At 45.5% G+C, this 18,646-nt stretch overlaps 1 protein-coding gene across 1 annotated transcript in view; it reads left to right on the top strand.

The window, feature by feature from the left end:
• Nucleotides 1-14,201, top strand: part of Pdlim1 (PDZ and LIM domain 1) — a 42,956-nt gene extending 28,755 nt beyond the window's left edge. Inside the window, exons 5-7 of the mRNA XM_057778565.1 lie at nucleotides 5,062-5,213; nucleotides 13,287-13,404; nucleotides 13,672-14,201. Coding sequence (XP_057634548.1) covers nucleotides 5,062-5,213; nucleotides 13,287-13,404; nucleotides 13,672-13,858 — 457 coding nt within the window. The 3' untranslated portion in view covers nucleotides 13,859-14,201. The remainder of the gene's footprint in view (nucleotides 1-5,061; nucleotides 5,214-13,286; nucleotides 13,405-13,671) is intronic.
• Nucleotides 14,202-18,646: the final 4,445 nt, after the last annotated feature.

Below are 18,646 nucleotides of genomic sequence, written 5' to 3' on the forward strand. Positions count from 1 at the left end.
TCACCCCGGAAGTGTGTGTCAAGATTTTCTTCTTTTTAAAGACTGAATCCATTCTTTATCACATGAAAAAAACAATCCATCTGTCTACTGATGGATGTTTAGGCTTCTTTCCATCTTTTTAAAGATGCCATTTAATGATAAGCACTAAAGGCTTTCCTACAAAGGTGGAAAATGAGCCAAGACCGTGCACACTGGTTACTCTTCTGCATCGTGCTGTGGATTGTAGCCAGCGTGGCAAGGCAAGGGAGGAATCTGGAGCTAATTGCTACATCCAGCAAGAATGTATCAGAAAAAAAAACAAACAAAAAAAAAAAACAAAAAAACAAAAAACAAAAAACAAAAAAACCAACCCACACAGGCTAAAAGATAGACATAGAATCAGGTGTTAATTCTTCATGCTAATAGTAAACATGTGAACACTGACATTAAAATATACCATTTATAGTTACTTCTCAACAGACTGGACCTGCGTTTGCCAGAGGAGTGGGGAGAATAGCAGGAAGGGAGCAGAGGCCAACCAGTTTGTACAGTGCTATTGTTTCAGAGCTGCGGCTAATTCCAGTGCCATGTATCACCATAGGGTGAATAATGAACAGAAATACATTGTATGCCTCCAAATAATGATGCAAGAGAATTGCCAATAAAATCATCATAAATGAATGATCAAGTTTTAAAAAAAACCCACATCATTTCTCAGGTGCATGTGGAATAGTCTGCTAAAAGAGACAGAAGTGAGACTTAAAACACATCTTATGAACTTAAAACTCATATAACAACAAGTATCCTTTCCAGCCACAATGGACTGAAACTAGAATTTAGCAAAAAGAGAACTGAAAAAAGTGACAAATCCGTGGCCATTGAACAACACAACAGAACAAACAATGTAAGAATCACAGGGGAAATTAGGAGCTATTCTGACAAATGGGAACAAACATCCCCAGCATTTAGTAGGGTCGAAGGTGGTGGTGCGTGTCTGGCATCCTGTGTCTGGCATCCCGGCATGCGGGAGGCTGAGTCAGGAGGGTCAGGATTTCACCACCAGCATTGGTTCCATCGTGAGATCTTGTCTCCAAAACAGAAACTTAACAGCAGACAGGAAAAGCAGAACCAAGAAGAACGCAGAGGGAAGTGCAAAGCCAATCTGACTTTGTCCTGTCACCAGGTGCTCTTTTGGTGTCTTAAGTCTGCCTAGACCTAGAGGCTAAAAATTCCTACTTAAGTTTTTCCTTTTTTATGTTTCAGTCTTAGGCATTTGAGCTAATCAAGTCAGTGTGAGATAAACAATGGGGCACTGGCCACAATAGCTGTGAAAGGAGCCTTGAAATCCTGGGGCCAGTTGCTTCCATTTTATTCTCTTTTGAAATTGTTCTTAACTTTGCCTTTTCGTTGCCTCTTCATATGAACTGTAGAATCCAGTTCACCCGTTTGGCTCTCTGTAGATTCTTCTTTTTTTCCCCCATTTTTGAGGGGGTGAGGGTGGGGACAGGGTCTCCACTATAGTCCACGTTGGCATTGGAGCTCACCATGTAAGACAGGCTGGCCTTCGAACTGGTGGCAATCCTCCTGCCTTAGTGCTAGAAATAGAGGTGCCTGTACTCAGCTTTTTCATCAGCTGTTCTGCAGTGCCAAGGGTTGGCCCAGGGCCTCCTGCGTGCTAAGTAAGTGCTCCCCCCTGAACTACATCCCCAGCCCTCTTCTACGTTTTATTTTGAGATAGGGCCTCACGAGGCAGTCTGGCCTTGACTCACTTTGAAGACTAGACAAGGCTTGAACTTTTGATCCTCCTTTCTCAGCCTCCCATGTAGTCAATTGGGTTTTGTTTTGTTTTTGTTTTGTTTTTTTCTTGTGAATCTGCTGATGTAGTCAAATGATTAACACCTTGACTGATTTTTGTATAGTAGACCAAGTATACACTACTTGGCTGTAATAAATAATTCTTTTTATATATCGTTGAATTTTATTTGCTATGAAATTTATATGTTTATGAGGGAGACTCACCTGTTTCCTTTTCAATACTGTCATCTGGTTTTATTTTAGTATGATAATTACTTCATTACGTAAGTCAGGAAATAATTTCCTCTATTACAGGGAAGAGGCTATGTAGAATTAATTTGATCTCTGTCTCTCTCTGAAACATGTGCCGTGGTTGTGTCACTCAGCCTAACCTTGAACTCTTGAGCCTCCTGTCTCAGCCTCCTGACTGTCGAGAGTATAGATCTGGCTCACTGTAGAATCCTTATTTACTTACTTTTGATTTTTTTGTATATACAAATAAGAATATTTTTTCTCCATTTCATATGCATGCTTTTATCCTAATTACTTTTTTCAGATATTGTGTTAATACTTTATAGCCTAATGTCCAAGACTTAGAATTTCTGAGTCTTGTGCTGTTTTTTGAATTAGGTTGACAGTGATTTGGTTAGGGTAACGGATATTGAAAATACTGCATAAAATGCCCAGCATATAAAGATGTTATCAGTTTTTTTTTTTTTTTTTTTGGAAATAAATGGTAAATTGGTTTGTCTCTTTGTCTCTGTCTCTCTCTCTCTTTCCTTCCTTGGAAGGATTCCCATGGCTGTTTGCTGGAAGAATGAATATATGATGACCTTGTGGTTTAGTTCTGTTATTTTTAGTGTTCCCTTGGTGGCTTCCAGACATAACATGCAACAAATAAGAGAAAAAATTCTTCCCCAAACATTCCATGGCCCGATCTTGATTTTAAAATAGTCCTAAGAGTAATAGGAAAAAGATTAATAAAGAATAATGTAATATGCTTATTATAGGCCAGTTTCCAAGCTCAGAACTCAAAGAATCAAGTAATAACTCAAAAAAAAAAGCAAATTGAGCTGGTAGAAGACCCTGACTCAAAACTACTTTACCAAGTATTCACTTAACCTACAGGGAAAGGGAGAGAGCTAGGCAAGGGTAAATAGAAACCAGCTGCTGCGGGCAGGCCAGGCAAGGGTGGCTGCTTCCACCCTGTCATTGCAAACCAAAGATGGCAGGAACAGCCCATGTCAACCTTGCCCAGCAGTAGCAGAGCTTATGTCTCCTTTATGGGCCTTGTTTTTTTTGTTGTTGTGAGAATATGGTTGGAGTCCAAGGGAAACACCTGGGCTTTATCACTGTGCTCGAGTCTTCCAGTTGGGGCCTGAGTCTGTAAGTGTCCCAGGAGGCTGTCCTGGCTGCCCCTACAGCTTGTCTCAGAGGAGAGAAAAAGGAGAGACAGAAAGGGAGAGAGGAGCAGGGAGGGGTAGTACCTTAGAGGAAATTCCCCGTGGAAAACATACCTTTTCTTTTAAAGACGTGAACCAGTTGTACAATGGTGGGTGGGAAATGAGTTAATGGATGGAAGGAATTGCAATTGCTGCAATTCCTTTGCTCCTGCCTGTGTCCTTCTGTGCTGTGGAGGCTGAGAGCTCATCCCTCAGCAGCCGCAGCTGTGTGTTTGTATATGAGTAAATCTATCTGTGTGCCTTGCTCATATCCCCTCCCGGTAGTTGATCTGGTCTTTGTGCTTTGCTCCTCTTGGGCAGTGTCCCTCAGGTAGCTTCTGAATGAGCTATGGAAATGAGAGGAAAGAGTGCATGTAGGCTCGGGAGGTGGGTCCCCCCCAGCCCTACATAGTTTCAGGATGATCTCCCAGGATGAGGGACAGCATAGCAAAGAGGAAGTGTCATCTCTGCATACACACTTACTACCAAGCTTTGAGCCTGGGGTCTGCACTGAGCCAGACCTGGGCATTTACAGAGAGCAAGGTAATATACTTGGTTACATTCCAGGGGAAGCCAGAGATACAGAAGTAAATGCAAGAGTATGTGGTAGGAGAGCGAGTTAGAGGGTAGCAAAGGATGGGGATGTGTGGGACTGTCATAAGTCAAGGTCAATAAATCTTCTCTGAGGGGTGCATCCTGTGTGAAACGGGGCCTGGACAAACAGAGGGTAACAGTGTAGGTAGGAGAGTGAGCGCAGTGCCTGGAAGGAGGCTGCCTGGTTCAGTCACACTCTTCTGAGGAAAGGGCCTTACTCCTTAATGTAAAGGAGTTGAACTTGCTTAGACTTGTGTTGTGTTATCAAAACTGTAAGTATTGGTTCTAAGTCAGGTGAGATTACATTGATCCGCACCGTGGAACCGTCTGGATTCATGTGTTGGAAATATGTCTCTGGTCTCTGGTTGAAAATGTAACCGTTCCAAGGCCGAGCAGGGCAGCAGAGGGGCAGGTTACACAGCTGGCTTAGTCATGCCGGGGAGCTGGGAGTAGGTGAGGAGTCAGGCTCAAGACAGCTACAGTTGAAGGGCTGCCTTCCTTCCACGGCTCTGCTGCAGCCAGACAGCACAAGCCTTGGCTCAGTGAAAAACGGTCTCACAGTAGTGCCTGCCTCAGCTCGTCCTAGGGCATGCAGAGTGACAGGGGGAAGGAGTGGGAGGCAAGGTCTGGCTTGCCTGTTCCCAGGGCAAGCGCCTGAATAAACTTCTCGCTGCAGTGCCTGTGGACGGGGCAGGTCAAGACTGCTGCCTTCAGCTAGGGACACAGAGGCCTGAGCTCCATTCTGAATGACGAGGAGCGTCTGGAGGCATGAGAAGCCCTTTGACAGGGGGAATGAGAAAGATGAGGCTTCTGCTGGTGCAAGGAATGCATGTACCGCCCCCCTAACACACACACACACACACACACACACACACACACACACACACACGCGACCCAGCCGAGCTTTAGTGGTCAGATTGTGGTTAGAATTTTTCCTCTTCAAAATTTTCTCTTGACATAATGTTGATTATGTAATTTAAAAAGAAGGGACAAATTCCCCATCTGTGGGAGTTAGCCAAAATGTAATTGAATTACAGAGACGATTTGGGAAAATAGCCTCTTACTGTATTAAAGTGGCAGCCAGCTCTGCCGACCAGGACCCATTTTAACATTGTCCAGAGGGTTGGGGACATGGGATAATCGCTATCTGCTCTTTTCATCAGTGTGGGTTTGTCTGGGAGGGAGTGCGGGGTGGAGTTCTGAGCCTAACTTTCGACTCTTGTCCTAATGGGTTTCCAAACATTCTTCTTAGCTTGGATCAGCCTCATCCTTCAGGCAGCCTCATCATCGACAAGGAATCTGAGGTTTACAAGATGCTCCAGGAGAAGCAGGAGTTAAACGAGCCCCCCAAACAGTCCACCTCCTTCCTACTTCTGCAGGAGATCCTGGAGACAGATGGGAAAGGTAAGGGGCCCTTTGGGAGTCTTGCTGCTAGAACACAGGTGAGCACAGCCCAGAAGAGGTGGAGAGCGACTGCAGCTTGCTGTGAAAGGCTGGGGCTCTCTGTATAGATAGACCTTACCTTCTTCCCGAGTCCGCTGTTATATGAGCACACACCACCACTTCTGCCCTGGCATTGATTTTTGTTGTTGTTTTTATTTTTTGGCGGGGGTGGGGTGGGGGGAGGTTGAGACAGGATTTCTCTGTAGTTTTTGGAGCCTGTTCTGGAACTAGCTCTTGTAGACCAGGCTGGCCTAGAACTCATAGAGATCTGGCCGCCTCTGCCTCATGAGTGCTGGGATTAAAGGTGTGCACCACCACCGCCCAGCTGGCATTGACTTTTTTTTTTTTTTTTTTTTTGGTTTTTTGAAACAGGGTTTCTCTGTGGTTTTGGAGCCTGTCCTGGAACTAGCTCTGTAGACCAGGCTGGTCTCGAACTCACAGAGATCCGCCTGTCTCTGCCTCCCGAGTGCTGGGATTAAAGGCGTGCGCCACCACCGCCCGGCTGGCATTGACTTTTTTAAGTGACAAAACACGTATTGAAAAGTGGAGGGAGAGAGGACTCAGACGTAGATCTGTGGAATGCTTAAGGTAGAACCTATATAATATACATACAACCCTGGGTTCTATTTTCAGCAGTTGGGGTGAAGGGTTACAGGGTTAGGAGTGGATGGGAGTCTTGGCAGTAGGAGATGGTACAAGAGCGCCCCCTCTGGATTATACTTTCTGGCTCAGTCGTTACTTAAAAATATTTATTTAATTTTATTTTACAAGTGTGATTGCTTTGCCCACACGTATGTCTGTTTACTATATGCACGAAGTACCTCCAGAGGCTGGGAGAAAGCTGTAGTTGAGAACAGTAGTGAGTCACCACGTGGTCCTTTGCATGAGCAACAATTGCTTCTAAGTAACGAACCATCTCCCATCTCTCTACTCTAGCCAGTTGCCCAGTCTTTTCAATTTTTTTTTTATTTTTATTTATTTTTTGAGACAGAGTTTGAAAAATGTAGCTCTGGCTCTCCTGGGACACGCTTTGTAGACCAGGCTGGTCTTGAGCTCACAGAGGTCCACCTGTGTCTGCCCCCCAAGTGCCACCACCACCCGGCAAATGATTTAATTTTTAAAAAGAGATTTAGTTTGCTTTTATTTCTGTGTGTGTATGTGTATGTGGGAGATTGTGGAGGCAAGACTTGGTATCAGATCTCCTGGAACCAGAATTACAGGGAGTTGTTTTGAGTCACCATAGGGGCGCTGAGAACTGAACTCGGTCCTCTGTAAAAGTAGCCAGAGCTCTTAGGCCCTGAGCCATATTTCCAGCCCTTATTTTACATTGTTATATATTCATTGTGCAAAATTATGGGTTTTATCACATACTTTGACCTTACTAAGCTCTCCTGCCCTTCCACACACTAGTCAGTCATATGTATCATACCTTCTTTACCCAGCCATGGGCATGTAGGTTGACTCTGTAAGTTGGTTATTGATTGTACAGAGTGTTACAAAAGAAACATGGATGACCAGTTGTCTGCTGTGCTGACTTAGGTTCTTTAGGGTTTATTACCACAAGTGGTATAGCTGGATCATATGTTCTATTTTTAATTTTTTGAGGGAACTCTTTACTGATGGTTGCTCAGTTTACATTCCCACAAGCAGTATATAAGGGTGCCTTTGTACCCCACATCCTTGCTAGCGTTGGTTGCTGCCTACTTTAATACAGACAGCCAGTCTGACAGGGGTGGGATGCAATCTCAGTGCAGATTTAATTTTCATTTCCCCGATGACCAAGGATGCTGAACACTGTTTTATGCCCCATTGGCCATCTGTACTTTGGCTTATTTATTGATTGGATTGTGGGGGTTTTGGTGTTTAATATTTTTAGTTTATTGTATATTCTAAATATCAATCCCTTGCGGCATGCAGGCTTTATTTAAGCAGCTTTGTGTCCTGCACCCATGCAGTAGAGAGCTGAGGCTGTAGTGACTGTGACCTTTGTGAGATTCCGCTGATCTCTCCATTGGCTGCTTTAATTTACATACCTTGCTCCCAAGATGGCAGGTGAGGAAGAGTATGTGGAGACCACAGAAGGAAGAATCTATCTGTAGGCCAATGAATCTGGGAGTCCTCCTTCGCCATGGCCCCCCCCAGGTTTGCTCTGGCTTTAGGGAAGATGGCCTTTCCTCATCGTGGAGGCATTAGGGTAGCCACATCCTCCACCCTAGGCTAGTGTCTGAACTGCTCTAGGCTAAGAAATCACAGAGTGTGCGAAACAGCCACATCAGTGTCCACAGAGTCAGCACCCCATGGTTGTTATAGATGCTGGCACTTCATCAGGAGACTCCAGGTCAGCTTCGCTTGGCTATGCATGACTTCCGATGCGTCTGCGGGTCTCTGGAGACAGCTCTCCTTGGAGATATTGCATAATACCATGTATGTTGAAGTAACGTTTAGTTAGGTAGAAGCGAGGTTGTCATTCAGTAGCTGAAGGATGTTATGAGATTGATAATAGGTAGAAAGGTTTTCTCTTCTTTGTCTAGCAAGTCTTCAGACTCATCACCTTCCAGGTACCTTCCATCAGCACCCTCTGCTCCTGCTTTGGAGAACGGCTTTTGTACCTCCTCGCTCTGTTTCTCTTTGAGACTGGATCAGTCTAGTGTAGCCTAGGGTGGCCTTGAACTCACAGAGATTTATCTGCCTCTGTCTCCCGAGTCCTGGGGTTAAAGGTGTGTGCCACCACTGCCTGGCCTCTGGTGGCTTAGCTCTGCACTCTGATCTTCAGGCAAATTTTATTTGTTAGATTACAAACAAAATATTGCACCTGCTCCTCCATACTCTGCCCCCTTCCCTAAGACTCAGGCTCCTAGCTGACTTTTTGCCTTCTATGCTCTTTATCTCCCCACAGTGCACACCTGTAGGTATTTCAGGGACAGTTACCTGGGAAGGGAAACTTCCCTGAATACACCATAACTGGGCCTCAGTGGTGTGGATTCTGTAGAGAGGGGCAATTTATATGCATAAGAAAGTATAATCAAAGTGCTTCTTTTATGCTGAACATAGTTGTTTTATTAACAGAAAGTGAGCTAGCTAGACTTTGCTTAAACTCCTCTATTAGGCCTGCTTGACAAACAACTGGAGATCCCACCTGCAGGGCTGCCAGCTCTGTCGGAGCACATGAGAAGGGGCAGGAGATTTTATCTTAGTAAGAAGACAGACACTTCAGATAAGGTGGGTAAAGTCAGCCCATCTGAGCCCCCAAATAGGACACAGACTGTACCATAAAACTCATCTAAGCTCATAGATGAGGACCCAAACACAGGATTCTGAATCTGTGTTTACAGCATCAAGACCTCTTTTCATCTTCTGCCCCAGTAACCAAAACCCATAGCTCCCATGATCAAGGTTATTTTCCCTGGCACCTGGAACCCTGGCCATCATTCTTACCTCCAGGCACCAGGGAGGAAGGAAGGGTGTAAACAGTGGTTTCTCTGTCCGCCCCATCCCATAGCCACTTCTAAATAATCAGTCAGAGGCTTAGTAGTAATTGGAAAATGTTTGGCCTATAACTCAGGCTTATTACTAACTAGCTCTTAGAACATACATATTTTGTTACTTGGCTGGTGGCTTTCCTTTAGCACATCTTGTTCCTGTGGCAGCTGGCTTGTGCCTCTCCTTTGGCTCTGTCTTTCTTCCTCTCTGTATTTTCAGTTTGTCTTTCCCACCTAGCCTTATTCTGTTTTACTGTAGGCCAAATAAGCTTTATTGTTAACCCATGAGAGCTATGCATATTCACAGCATACAGAAGGATTATCCCATAGCAGAAGGGGCCAAGTCTAAATGGAGAATCCCCCGTCAGATGAGCCAGCTGTCTCTTTTCTAGAAGTTCACCAGTACTGCTACATTATACACACTACTATCCCACTTAGATTTTATTGACTGGAATTTAATTGCTGGGATGTACCTAAATATATAATCTGGGGTTTATGACTTTATTTTTTTTATTTCCTAGATTGAATGCTTTCTTGCCTCACAACAGGATTTTGCTAAAAAGGAAGGCGAGGGCACAGCTAGTCATTATTCCCATGTCTCTTGATGTGTGCTTGCGCTAAGTTTTCACTTAAGGAAGCAGGATAAATTCTAGACAAACCTTCATCACGTGGAACAGGCTCTCTGAGCCTGGATTACCGGCCGATGTTAACAAGGCACTCAGATGTGTGCTGCTGTGTTGGGCAGAGACCCATGGTTCAAAGAAGTCTATGGGCGGAAGCACTGGCATCTCGGGTCCACCTGTGACCTGCAGGACACCTAGAGCAGGCTGCTGGTCCCTCTGTGAGCTAGTGTTTGTGTGTAACCCATGTAAGAGGTCAGCCCACTGCATCAGGGCTGTTCGAAGGGTTAAGTGAAAGTTTGTGAACTGCTCAGTGCAGCTAGGTGCCCAAACGGTCTGAGCAGTATTGGTGATAGACCCCAGAAAATTCCACCAGAGCAGCTTGTTTTGAGTGCGGCTCCTCCTCTGCTTTTCTCATGCTTCATCTTGCTCTGGCCAAATCAAAACATTTGTGGCAGAAGAAGCATGCAAACTGTTTTAGCTGGGAAATACACATCCCATAAAGTTTCCCACTGTGTTCACTTCTCAGTGTTCAGTTACACCACGTACATGTGTGAGGCATGGCCATCACCACCACCCACCCTCAGAACTCTTCATCTGGTAGAACGGGATTAAACCATTAAACCCCATCTCCCTGTTCTCTGCTCCAGCCTCTGGCCACCACAGCACTACGGTCTATTCCATATACCTGTAAGAGCAAAATCATGATTTCCCCTTTTGTGATGGACTCATTCCCTCAGTACAGCATCTCTGCATGTTGTAGCACACTTCCTTTCCTTAAAGTTTTAAAATCATATTTATTTATGTATATATTTATTGTATGTGTGTGTGCACACATACATACATATGCATGCACGTATGCATGCTGATGGGCATATGGACAACTGAGAGTTGGTTCTCCCCTTCCACCATGTGGGTTCTGGGGATTGTTCTCAGGCTTATCCCCTGAACCATCATGATGGCCCCTTCTTGTCCTTTTAAAGTAGAATCATCTTCCATTGTCTGTAAATATCTCGTTTTGCTTGTTCATTCATCTGTTAGTAGAAGGATATCTTGAAGGAGCGGAGGCATGGAAGGAGACAATAAATGCAGAGGCAGCAGTGGTGGCTGCAGGCTCCCTCAGATGAAGAAGCTGGAGATGCAGTCAGCAAACTCCTAGGTCCATGCTGGCTGCTGTCAGGGGTTCCGGGGCTGCAGACGACCTGGAGTCAGGTTCTAGAGAACTGCCGTTGTTAGGATCATGGGCTTTGTTCTGTAGGGATGGTGGAACCATGGAAGATTAATCCGTGAAATGAGGAGAGAAACAGCTGTACTTTATTGCCTGATTTCCCTTCCTCTTCAGAAACAACAAACGACAAACAAACAAATGGAACTTGGATGAAGGGTTTCCTGCAAGCAGAGACACTTGGGAGTGTTTGTAGTTGTATGGAGTTGCCAAAAAAGAGACAGGTCCCATGTCCAGGGCTGGCTCTCTAAGCGAGAGAAAACAACTTACAGCCAGCAGGTGGCGCTGCAGGGCTGAGAATGAGGGCTGCTGCCGCAGACAGCTCCTCCCGGGCTCCCAACTCTAGTCTCTTTCAGTCTAGTTTCAGAAAAGGATGTGGCTCCTCCTATCAAGTAGGGATTTCACATCTCTCCCTGCCTTCTCTTCTACCATTCTGCACGTCTCTTATTTCCTGGTGGTTTTCCTGTTGACCGAGTGAGCTATGGGAGGAGGTTATCTTATATTTGAGACCCCAGCCTTTGCTGTGTTGGTCCTTCTGTGGTCAGTTAGCCTCTCCACCCTGTCCACAAGTGCAGAGGTACTGCTCTTCCCCTTCAGTCAGGAAGTGAGGGAGTCTGTTTGCTATGCTTGGGGCAGAATGCCTGGAGCAGCTGCTCACTCTGGCCCTTCTGAGATGCCTTCATGTAGGGCTGAGGTTGGGTGAGGTGAAGAGATTGATTGCCTTTGATAGAAAGCTAAAGGGGCCAGTGTGGTGGCACACACTTTTAATCCCAGCGCTTGGAAGGCAGAGGCAGGTGGAGTTCTACATAGCGAGTTCTGGGACAGGCAGGGCTACACACAGAGAGACCTTGTCTCAAAAAAACATCAGTCAATCATCAATCAATCAATCAATCAATCAATCAATCAATCAATCATCAATCAGGGCTACATAGACCTTGTCTCAAAAATCAATCAATCAATCAATCAATCAGTCAATCAATCAATCAAACAAACAAAAACAATTCAAACCAAACTAAAGGGACCATCAATACATCCAGTTATAGGCTGGGAATTTAGCTCAGCTGTAGAGTACTTTCCTAGCATGTGTGAGGTCTTGAGTTCAGTTCCAAACATTTTAGGGCTGGTGAGATGGCTCATCGGGCAAAGGAGCTTGCTGCCAAACCTGAGTTTGAACCCCATAACCCACATGTTGGAAGAAGAAAACCAAGTCCTGCAAGTTGTCCTTTGAACTTCCTTCCCTCAGCATAGCACGGCATGCACATACCTGTATGTATGTGGGTGCGCACACATACATACTAAATACATGTAACTTCTAAAATTAAATTTAAAGAATTATGTGTATGGGTGTTTTGCCTGCATTTATGTCTATGGCTATGTGTGTGCTTGGTGCCCACGGAAATTAGAAGAAGGCATCAGATCCCCTCGAATTGGATTCACAGACAGTTGTGGGCCACCATGGGGATGCTAGGAATTGAACCTGGGTCATTTGGAAGAGTAGCCAGTGCTCTTAAATACTGAGCCATCAAAAATTTTAAGGATAAAAACATTTTAATACCTGAGCAAATTAATACAAAAAATCTGCAATTACAGAAGCTTGGACTGTGGACTTCTTCTTAAAAAAAGGAATATTGTCCCCTGTGCTTTGGGGTGCAGGATCATCAAGGTAAAGGCATGCTGAGCCTGCCCCAAGCTCATCTACAGATGACGTCTAAATCTGGCTCCCTCTCATGGATTGTCAGATGGATATCTGGTCCCAGTGCGAGAGGACCCAGTATTAACGAGAGAAACCTGAGAGTGTCATGTGTAGCCATGGAGGACAGATGAAAATACAGGGTGCTTTAAAATATTCCTAGTAAAAGAGAGAAATACTCTTGTTGTCTATAAGCCATCAAAACTCCTCAAACTCACCCTCCTCTTGTGTTAGCATCAGTGACTCATGCTGTCAGGGAGATACTGGTTAGTGGTGGCTCAGCTTGCTGTGGCACCTCAAATCTTCTCATTCCAGGTGCCTGGACAAGGTAGAGACCCCACTGAGGCTTGCTGTTTTCACGGTATAGGACAGAAACTCTATGGGGACAGGGCCAAGCCACACACATAAATTTTGGACTCACGTTTGCTCATGTTCATTAGCCAAGGGCAGGATTTCGCCACCTGGGAGCTGGTGACATTCCTGGCCGATGTCAGTGTTTGTACATGTATGGGTTGTATGTTAGCGATTTGTGTTGTGAGGGCTGATCATATGCTAGGCAATGTAGGAGAGCTTTCTGTACTGGGTTTTTAAAAAGTGTTTTCTTTATAACAATGAAGGGGAAGCTGGGCGGTGGTGGCGCACACCTTTTATCCCAGCACCCAGGAGGCAGAGGCAGGTGGATCTCTGTGAGTTCGAGGCTGGCCTGGTCTACAAGAGCTAGTTCCAAGACAGGCACCAAAGCTACAAAGAAACCTTGTCTCAAAACAATCAAAAACCGAAAACAAAAACAAAAAAATAACAATGAAGGGGGAAATGATTTATTATTTTTTTATAACATGGAAACTGAGAGATCACAAAAGGTTAAACAACTGCCCCATAATGCACAGAGCCACCGACTGTCTGGTCCCAGTGGCTGTGACTTTGCTTGGGTATGCAGATACACAGGAGGTTCTCAGAGAACTCAGTGATACATACTGGGTTTTCACTTCCTGGCTAATGTGTGTATTTTCCTCCCTTCAGGGGATCCCAACAAGCCCTCAGGATTCAGAAGTGTTAAAGCTCCGGTCACCAAAGTGGCTGCATCAGTTGGAAACGCTCAGAAGCTGCCCATGTGCGACAAGTGTGGTACTGGCATTGTGTGAGTACTGACTGCCCCTGCTCTTAGAGGTTGGTCAAACCATGGACGTGTGGGAGTCTCTGGGTGTTGCAAAGCTTGGGGGTAAAGTCAACAGATCAACCAGATCACGCAGAGCTGTTGTGTTGACATGGAAGACGCTTTTAGAATGATGAGCCCCATTCGCAGCCAGAGGCCTGTGGTGGGGTTTCTCTGGAAGCCTTAGCTCAGGAAGGACAATACAGGACTTTCATGTCACTGATGCAGCCCCATTTTCCCTTCCCCCTGCAGAGGAGTGTTTGTGAAGCTGAGGGACCATCACCGCCACCCTGAATGTTATGTGTGCACCGACTGTGGCACCAACTTGAAACAGAAGGGCCATTTCTTCGTAGAGGATCAGATTTACTGTGAAAAGCATGCCCGGGAGCGTGTCACACCCCCTGAGGGCTATGATGTGGTCACCGTGTTCCCCAAGTGATTGAGAGGACCTGCCCTGTCTGCTGCCCTCCAGCCAGCCTGCTGTACCTGGTTCTCTGAATGTTCTGGCTTCTCCTCCCTGACAGTCCTGTGCTTACCTAGTGTTAGTCCTGCTCAGTGGACAGTGAGGTCCACCTGTGCTGACTCCTCCCAGCAGTGTGATGCCTGCTTTTACATTACTGGAGATGGTTTTGTCCCTTGTCCCCTCACCAGCACCACCATGCATCATCTTCACTTGGGGTCTTCTCTGCTGCAGACGGACTTTGGTCACATTGAAATGAAGCCAAATGTAGCATCTCTCATGTTGATTTTGTTTTACTTAATAAATTTAGACTTTAAAGCGGTGTGTGGCCTCTTTGTTGTCCCTGCCTGTGTTCTGTATACTGTCTCATGAAGCCCTGGGTCTCTCTTTTGGTTTTGGTTTCCGCAGGCCTTTCCCCTGGACATGAAAAGATGCTGTGAACGTGCTGTCTTCCTTTACATCTTTGAGGCTTGCTCTAAGCATCGTTGGTTAATGTTAATTATCTTCTTTGCTTTTCTGTCGCTGCAGTAAAGCTGATGAAGACAGCTTATAGAAGAACATGTTCATTTGGGTTTATGGTCTGGACAGGGAGGCATGACACCTAGAGCTTTGGCAGCTGGAGCAGAAAGCTGAGAGCTCATATTCTTAACGATAAGCAGAGAGTGAGCTAGAAACGGTGTGGACTAATTACACTCTCAAAGCCCACATCCAGTGACATACCTTCTCCAACAAAGCCATTCCCCTAAATCTCCCCAAACAACACCATCAATTGGAGACCAAGTTTCAGGGCCTTGGGGGCCATTCTCTGTCAAGCAACCCCACTAATATATGATATTTGGTTCTGTTTTAGTGAAGTTGTTCTGGAGTTTGAGGGAATATAACTTCCCGTCCTAGTAACTTCTCTATTGCTGTGATAGAACTCCATGACTAAAGCAACTTACAGAAGAAATCTTTAATTTAACTTACAGTTGCAGGGCTTAGAATCCGTGATGGCAGAGTAAAGGAACAAACCAGAGCTTACATCTTAGTCCACATGCATGAGGAAGAAAGACAGATGTACCGATGATGGTGTGAGTCTTTTGAAACCTCAAAGCCTGACCCCAGTGACACACTTCATCCAAGACCACACCTCCTAATCCTTCCCCCAACAATACCACATCCTGGGAATAAGGTAGTCAGACATATGGGGGCCATTCTCATTCAAATCTCCATTGGTTGGTCTTGAAGAATGTATGCCTCAATAATCCATTTCCAGACTGTGTGAAGGTATGATAACTCAGCAGTGTGCTCACCAGCCTCAGAGAGCTCAGAGCTGGGTAGTAGGTAATTAGTATGTTCTTCATCCTTTCTCCTCAGTGTGCTAATCAAATGTTTGCCATTTATCTAGTCCGGCTATATGCTTGTGTATCCAGCTCTTTGACATTGTGACATGGTCTTGGCTTCTAAAGAGTTCATGATTGAAATCATCGCAATCATATTACAACAATCACAGACAAACAGGCTAGCTTGGTGCTTAGTCTAATAGTATTTACAGGGATGTTTAGGTCCCCACCTCCTAGTTAACTAGTCTTAACTTTAAACCTGATCTTTGTTAAAGTGTGTAAAAGATGAGGTAGTTTAAATGTTGCAGTTCTAGAAAACCAAACAAGAACTGAAACCCAGCTCCGAGGGATAGACTAGGTTTTTTGTTTTTCTGCCCCCCCCCCACTATGCTATCTATAATGACATCTGGCTCCCTCTTCTGGCCTGTAGGCATACATGCAGACAGAACACTGTATACATAATAAATAAGTGAATACATCTTTAAATAAATGTTCTCCCACTTCCATAAGGACCACAACTCCCAAATAAATACATAAATAAATAAACCTTTACATTTCAGGCAAAAGGGTGTGGTTGGAACAGCATGATCATTGTCACTCTTAGAAACTCAAGGCTATAGAAGCCATAGTCTGCAGTAATGTGTTTATTTTGTAGTGCTGGGTTTCAGCCTTGTGCTTGTTAGGCAAGTGTTCCATCACTCATCTCTACTTCCCTTCTGGCCCTGTCCTGGAAAATGAACTCCTGAGAACCCCATCAAGAAGTTGCAGCAATTGTAGCCATTGTACCAGATGCTGTGTCCTTGTAGACACCTGGTCAAGGCAGTCTCACACGGTGTGTGAGCACTGGGTTTTAGAAATGAAGAGGATAAGTGTGGTGGTTTGAATAGTTATGGACCCCAGATACTAACGTGTTTATATGCTTGGCCTATAGGGAGTGGCACTATTAGGAGGCGTGGCCTTGCTGGAGGAAGTGTGTCACTGTGGGGGTGGGATTTGAGGTCTCATGTGCTCAAGCTATGCCCAGTGTACAGTCTATCCTGCTGCTGCCTGCAGATCAAGATGTAGAACTCTCAGTTCCTTCCCCAGCACTACGTCTGCCTGCGTGCCACCATGTTCCACCATGATGATAATGGACTAAACCTCTGAACTGTAAACTAGCTCCAATTAAATGTTTTCCTTTGTAAGAGTTGCCTTGGTCGTGGTGTCTCTTCACAGCCATGGACACCCTCACTAAGACAATCAGTAAAGGGGGAAATGATTACATCTTGTAATTATTGTATCTTATCACGGAGAAGGCTGTAAACATTGGAGCTCAGATGAAACAGTATCCTAGCAGTCAGGAGCCAAGGAATACCACAGAGTCCCTGTAAACATTGCAGCTTACAGCTCTGCTCCAGGGAAAGGTTTCCCCAATGCAAGTGGAATAACTGGGCTCCGGGAGTAGAGGGCTTCCCCTGTGAAGTTGTTACAGCTCTGCTCTGCTGAAGACTTATAGCTCTGCTCCACTAGGGGAAAGCTTCCCCAGTGTAAGTGTTATAGGGCTGCTCTGCTCCTGCTCCAGCAAAAGCTGCTACAGCTGGGGGGGGGGGGGGGGAAGGGGATTGTCCCAACAGAAAACCATTTTATTTCTTGGTGAATGTGTCTTAATAAGGCCTCAAAGTAAATAAAGCCAGGATTCCACTCACTGGAGCTCCAACCCCCCACCCCACCCCACCCCACCCCAAACCTGCCACCCTTCCTCATCATTTTTGTCTTGTCCTGAGGAAATTGCTTGTGAAGTTAATTGTTGCCTGTTGTAGGAAGGCCGCTTGTTTGTTCCTGGCTGCCCAGACCTGAAATAATAACACAGAAACTATGTTATTTGCAACACTGCTTGGCCTATTAGCTTATGTGTATTTCTGGCTAACTCATATCTTAAATTAACCAATCTCTATTAATCTGTGTATCGACACGAGGCTGTGGCTAACCAGGTAAAGTTCCGGCATCTGCCACTGATGGGGTTACATGGCTTCTCCCTGACTCTACCTTCTTTCTCCTAGCATTCAGTTTAGTTTTCCCTGCCTAGCTAAGTTCTGCCTTGCTATAGGCCAAAGCAGTTTCTTTATAACCAATAAAAGCAACACATAGACAGAAGGACCTCCCAAGGAAAGCCACAAGTTGACTGGTGGATTATTGTTTGTTTTAGTTATTAAAGAAAGACATTGCTATTCCCAGGACTTTCTATTGCCCAACCCCATCCTATGTGTGTACTGGGGATGGAACCAAGGACCCTGTGCATACTAGACAAGGGCTCTACGACCTTCAGCCCCCCAAGCCCCACCCCAAGCTATTTCTATGTGGTTCTGTCTGATCTGGAACTCATAGAGATCCCCCCACCTCTGCTTTCCAAGTGCATATGACCGTGACAACTTTTATAAAAAAAACATTTAATTGAGGTGATGGCTTGTAGTTTCAGAAGTTCAGTCCATTAACATCATGGTGGGGAACCTGGCAGCAAGCAGGCAGATGTGGTGCTGGCTACCTCTTGGCCAGAAGGCAGCAAGAAGTCAATTAACTGTCACACCGCACAACAAACCTCTTTCAAGAAATTTATTGGGAAAGAGATGTCCAGGAGGGTCACTGCCTCTAAGGTGAGAAGCAGCCACAAACCGAACACTGAGAGCTTATATAGGGTTGCTTGTTGGGTGGGGGATTGGGTAGTTTTTCCAAGGTGGTTTGGGATTGGTGGGATTTTGTAGCATGATTCTGGGGCAAGCTCAAGGATTGATGGAATTCTATGCTCAGGGATTGGTGGGATTTCATGCCCAGGAACCCCAGGAATTGGTGGGATCCTGTGCTCGGGGGTTGGTGTGATTCTGTGGCCTGATTTTGAGGCAGGCTCTCAGGGCGGTCAAGTCAGAGTCAGGGTGTTTTTTTTCCTTGACCCCTTTGGCCCTACAAAGGCCTCATTGGGTTGTTGACATAGAATATTCCTCCCTTGGAACATGGCCTTAACCCACACACTGGGGTGACACTCAGCCTGCCAGCTTGGACATAGCTCACTGGGGGAAAGGCTGATGAAACAGGTTCAGGCTGTTTGTGCCACTGCCCAGCTCTTTGTGTCACATGATCTCACATACCCTCTGACCCCAGAGTTTTGAAAATAGGATGCCAGTGGGAGAATCAAAAGGCAGCTTCCGTGGGTTCCTGGCTAAGGTAGTTCAAAGAATTTTACACTTTTTATAAAATACCCCCTGGCATGCCACTGCACAGTGTCTGGGGGCATACACCTTGACTGAGATACAACAAATGTCAGGATGATCAATTATGACCTGAATTCTGTTATCTCATCAGTCAAGTCAGGCATCTACAAGATCAATCCTTCATGAGGTGGAAGGACTGAGGATATATGCAGCTACCCTAGCCCGAACCTTTCTGTCACTCCCGGATCTGTGCCTCCTCCTTG

Source organism: Chionomys nivalis, chromosome 8 (genome assembly GCF_950005125.1).
Source record: "Chionomys nivalis chromosome 8, mChiNiv1.1, whole genome shotgun sequence".
NCBI lineage: Eukaryota > Metazoa > Chordata > Mammalia > Rodentia > Cricetidae > Chionomys > Chionomys nivalis.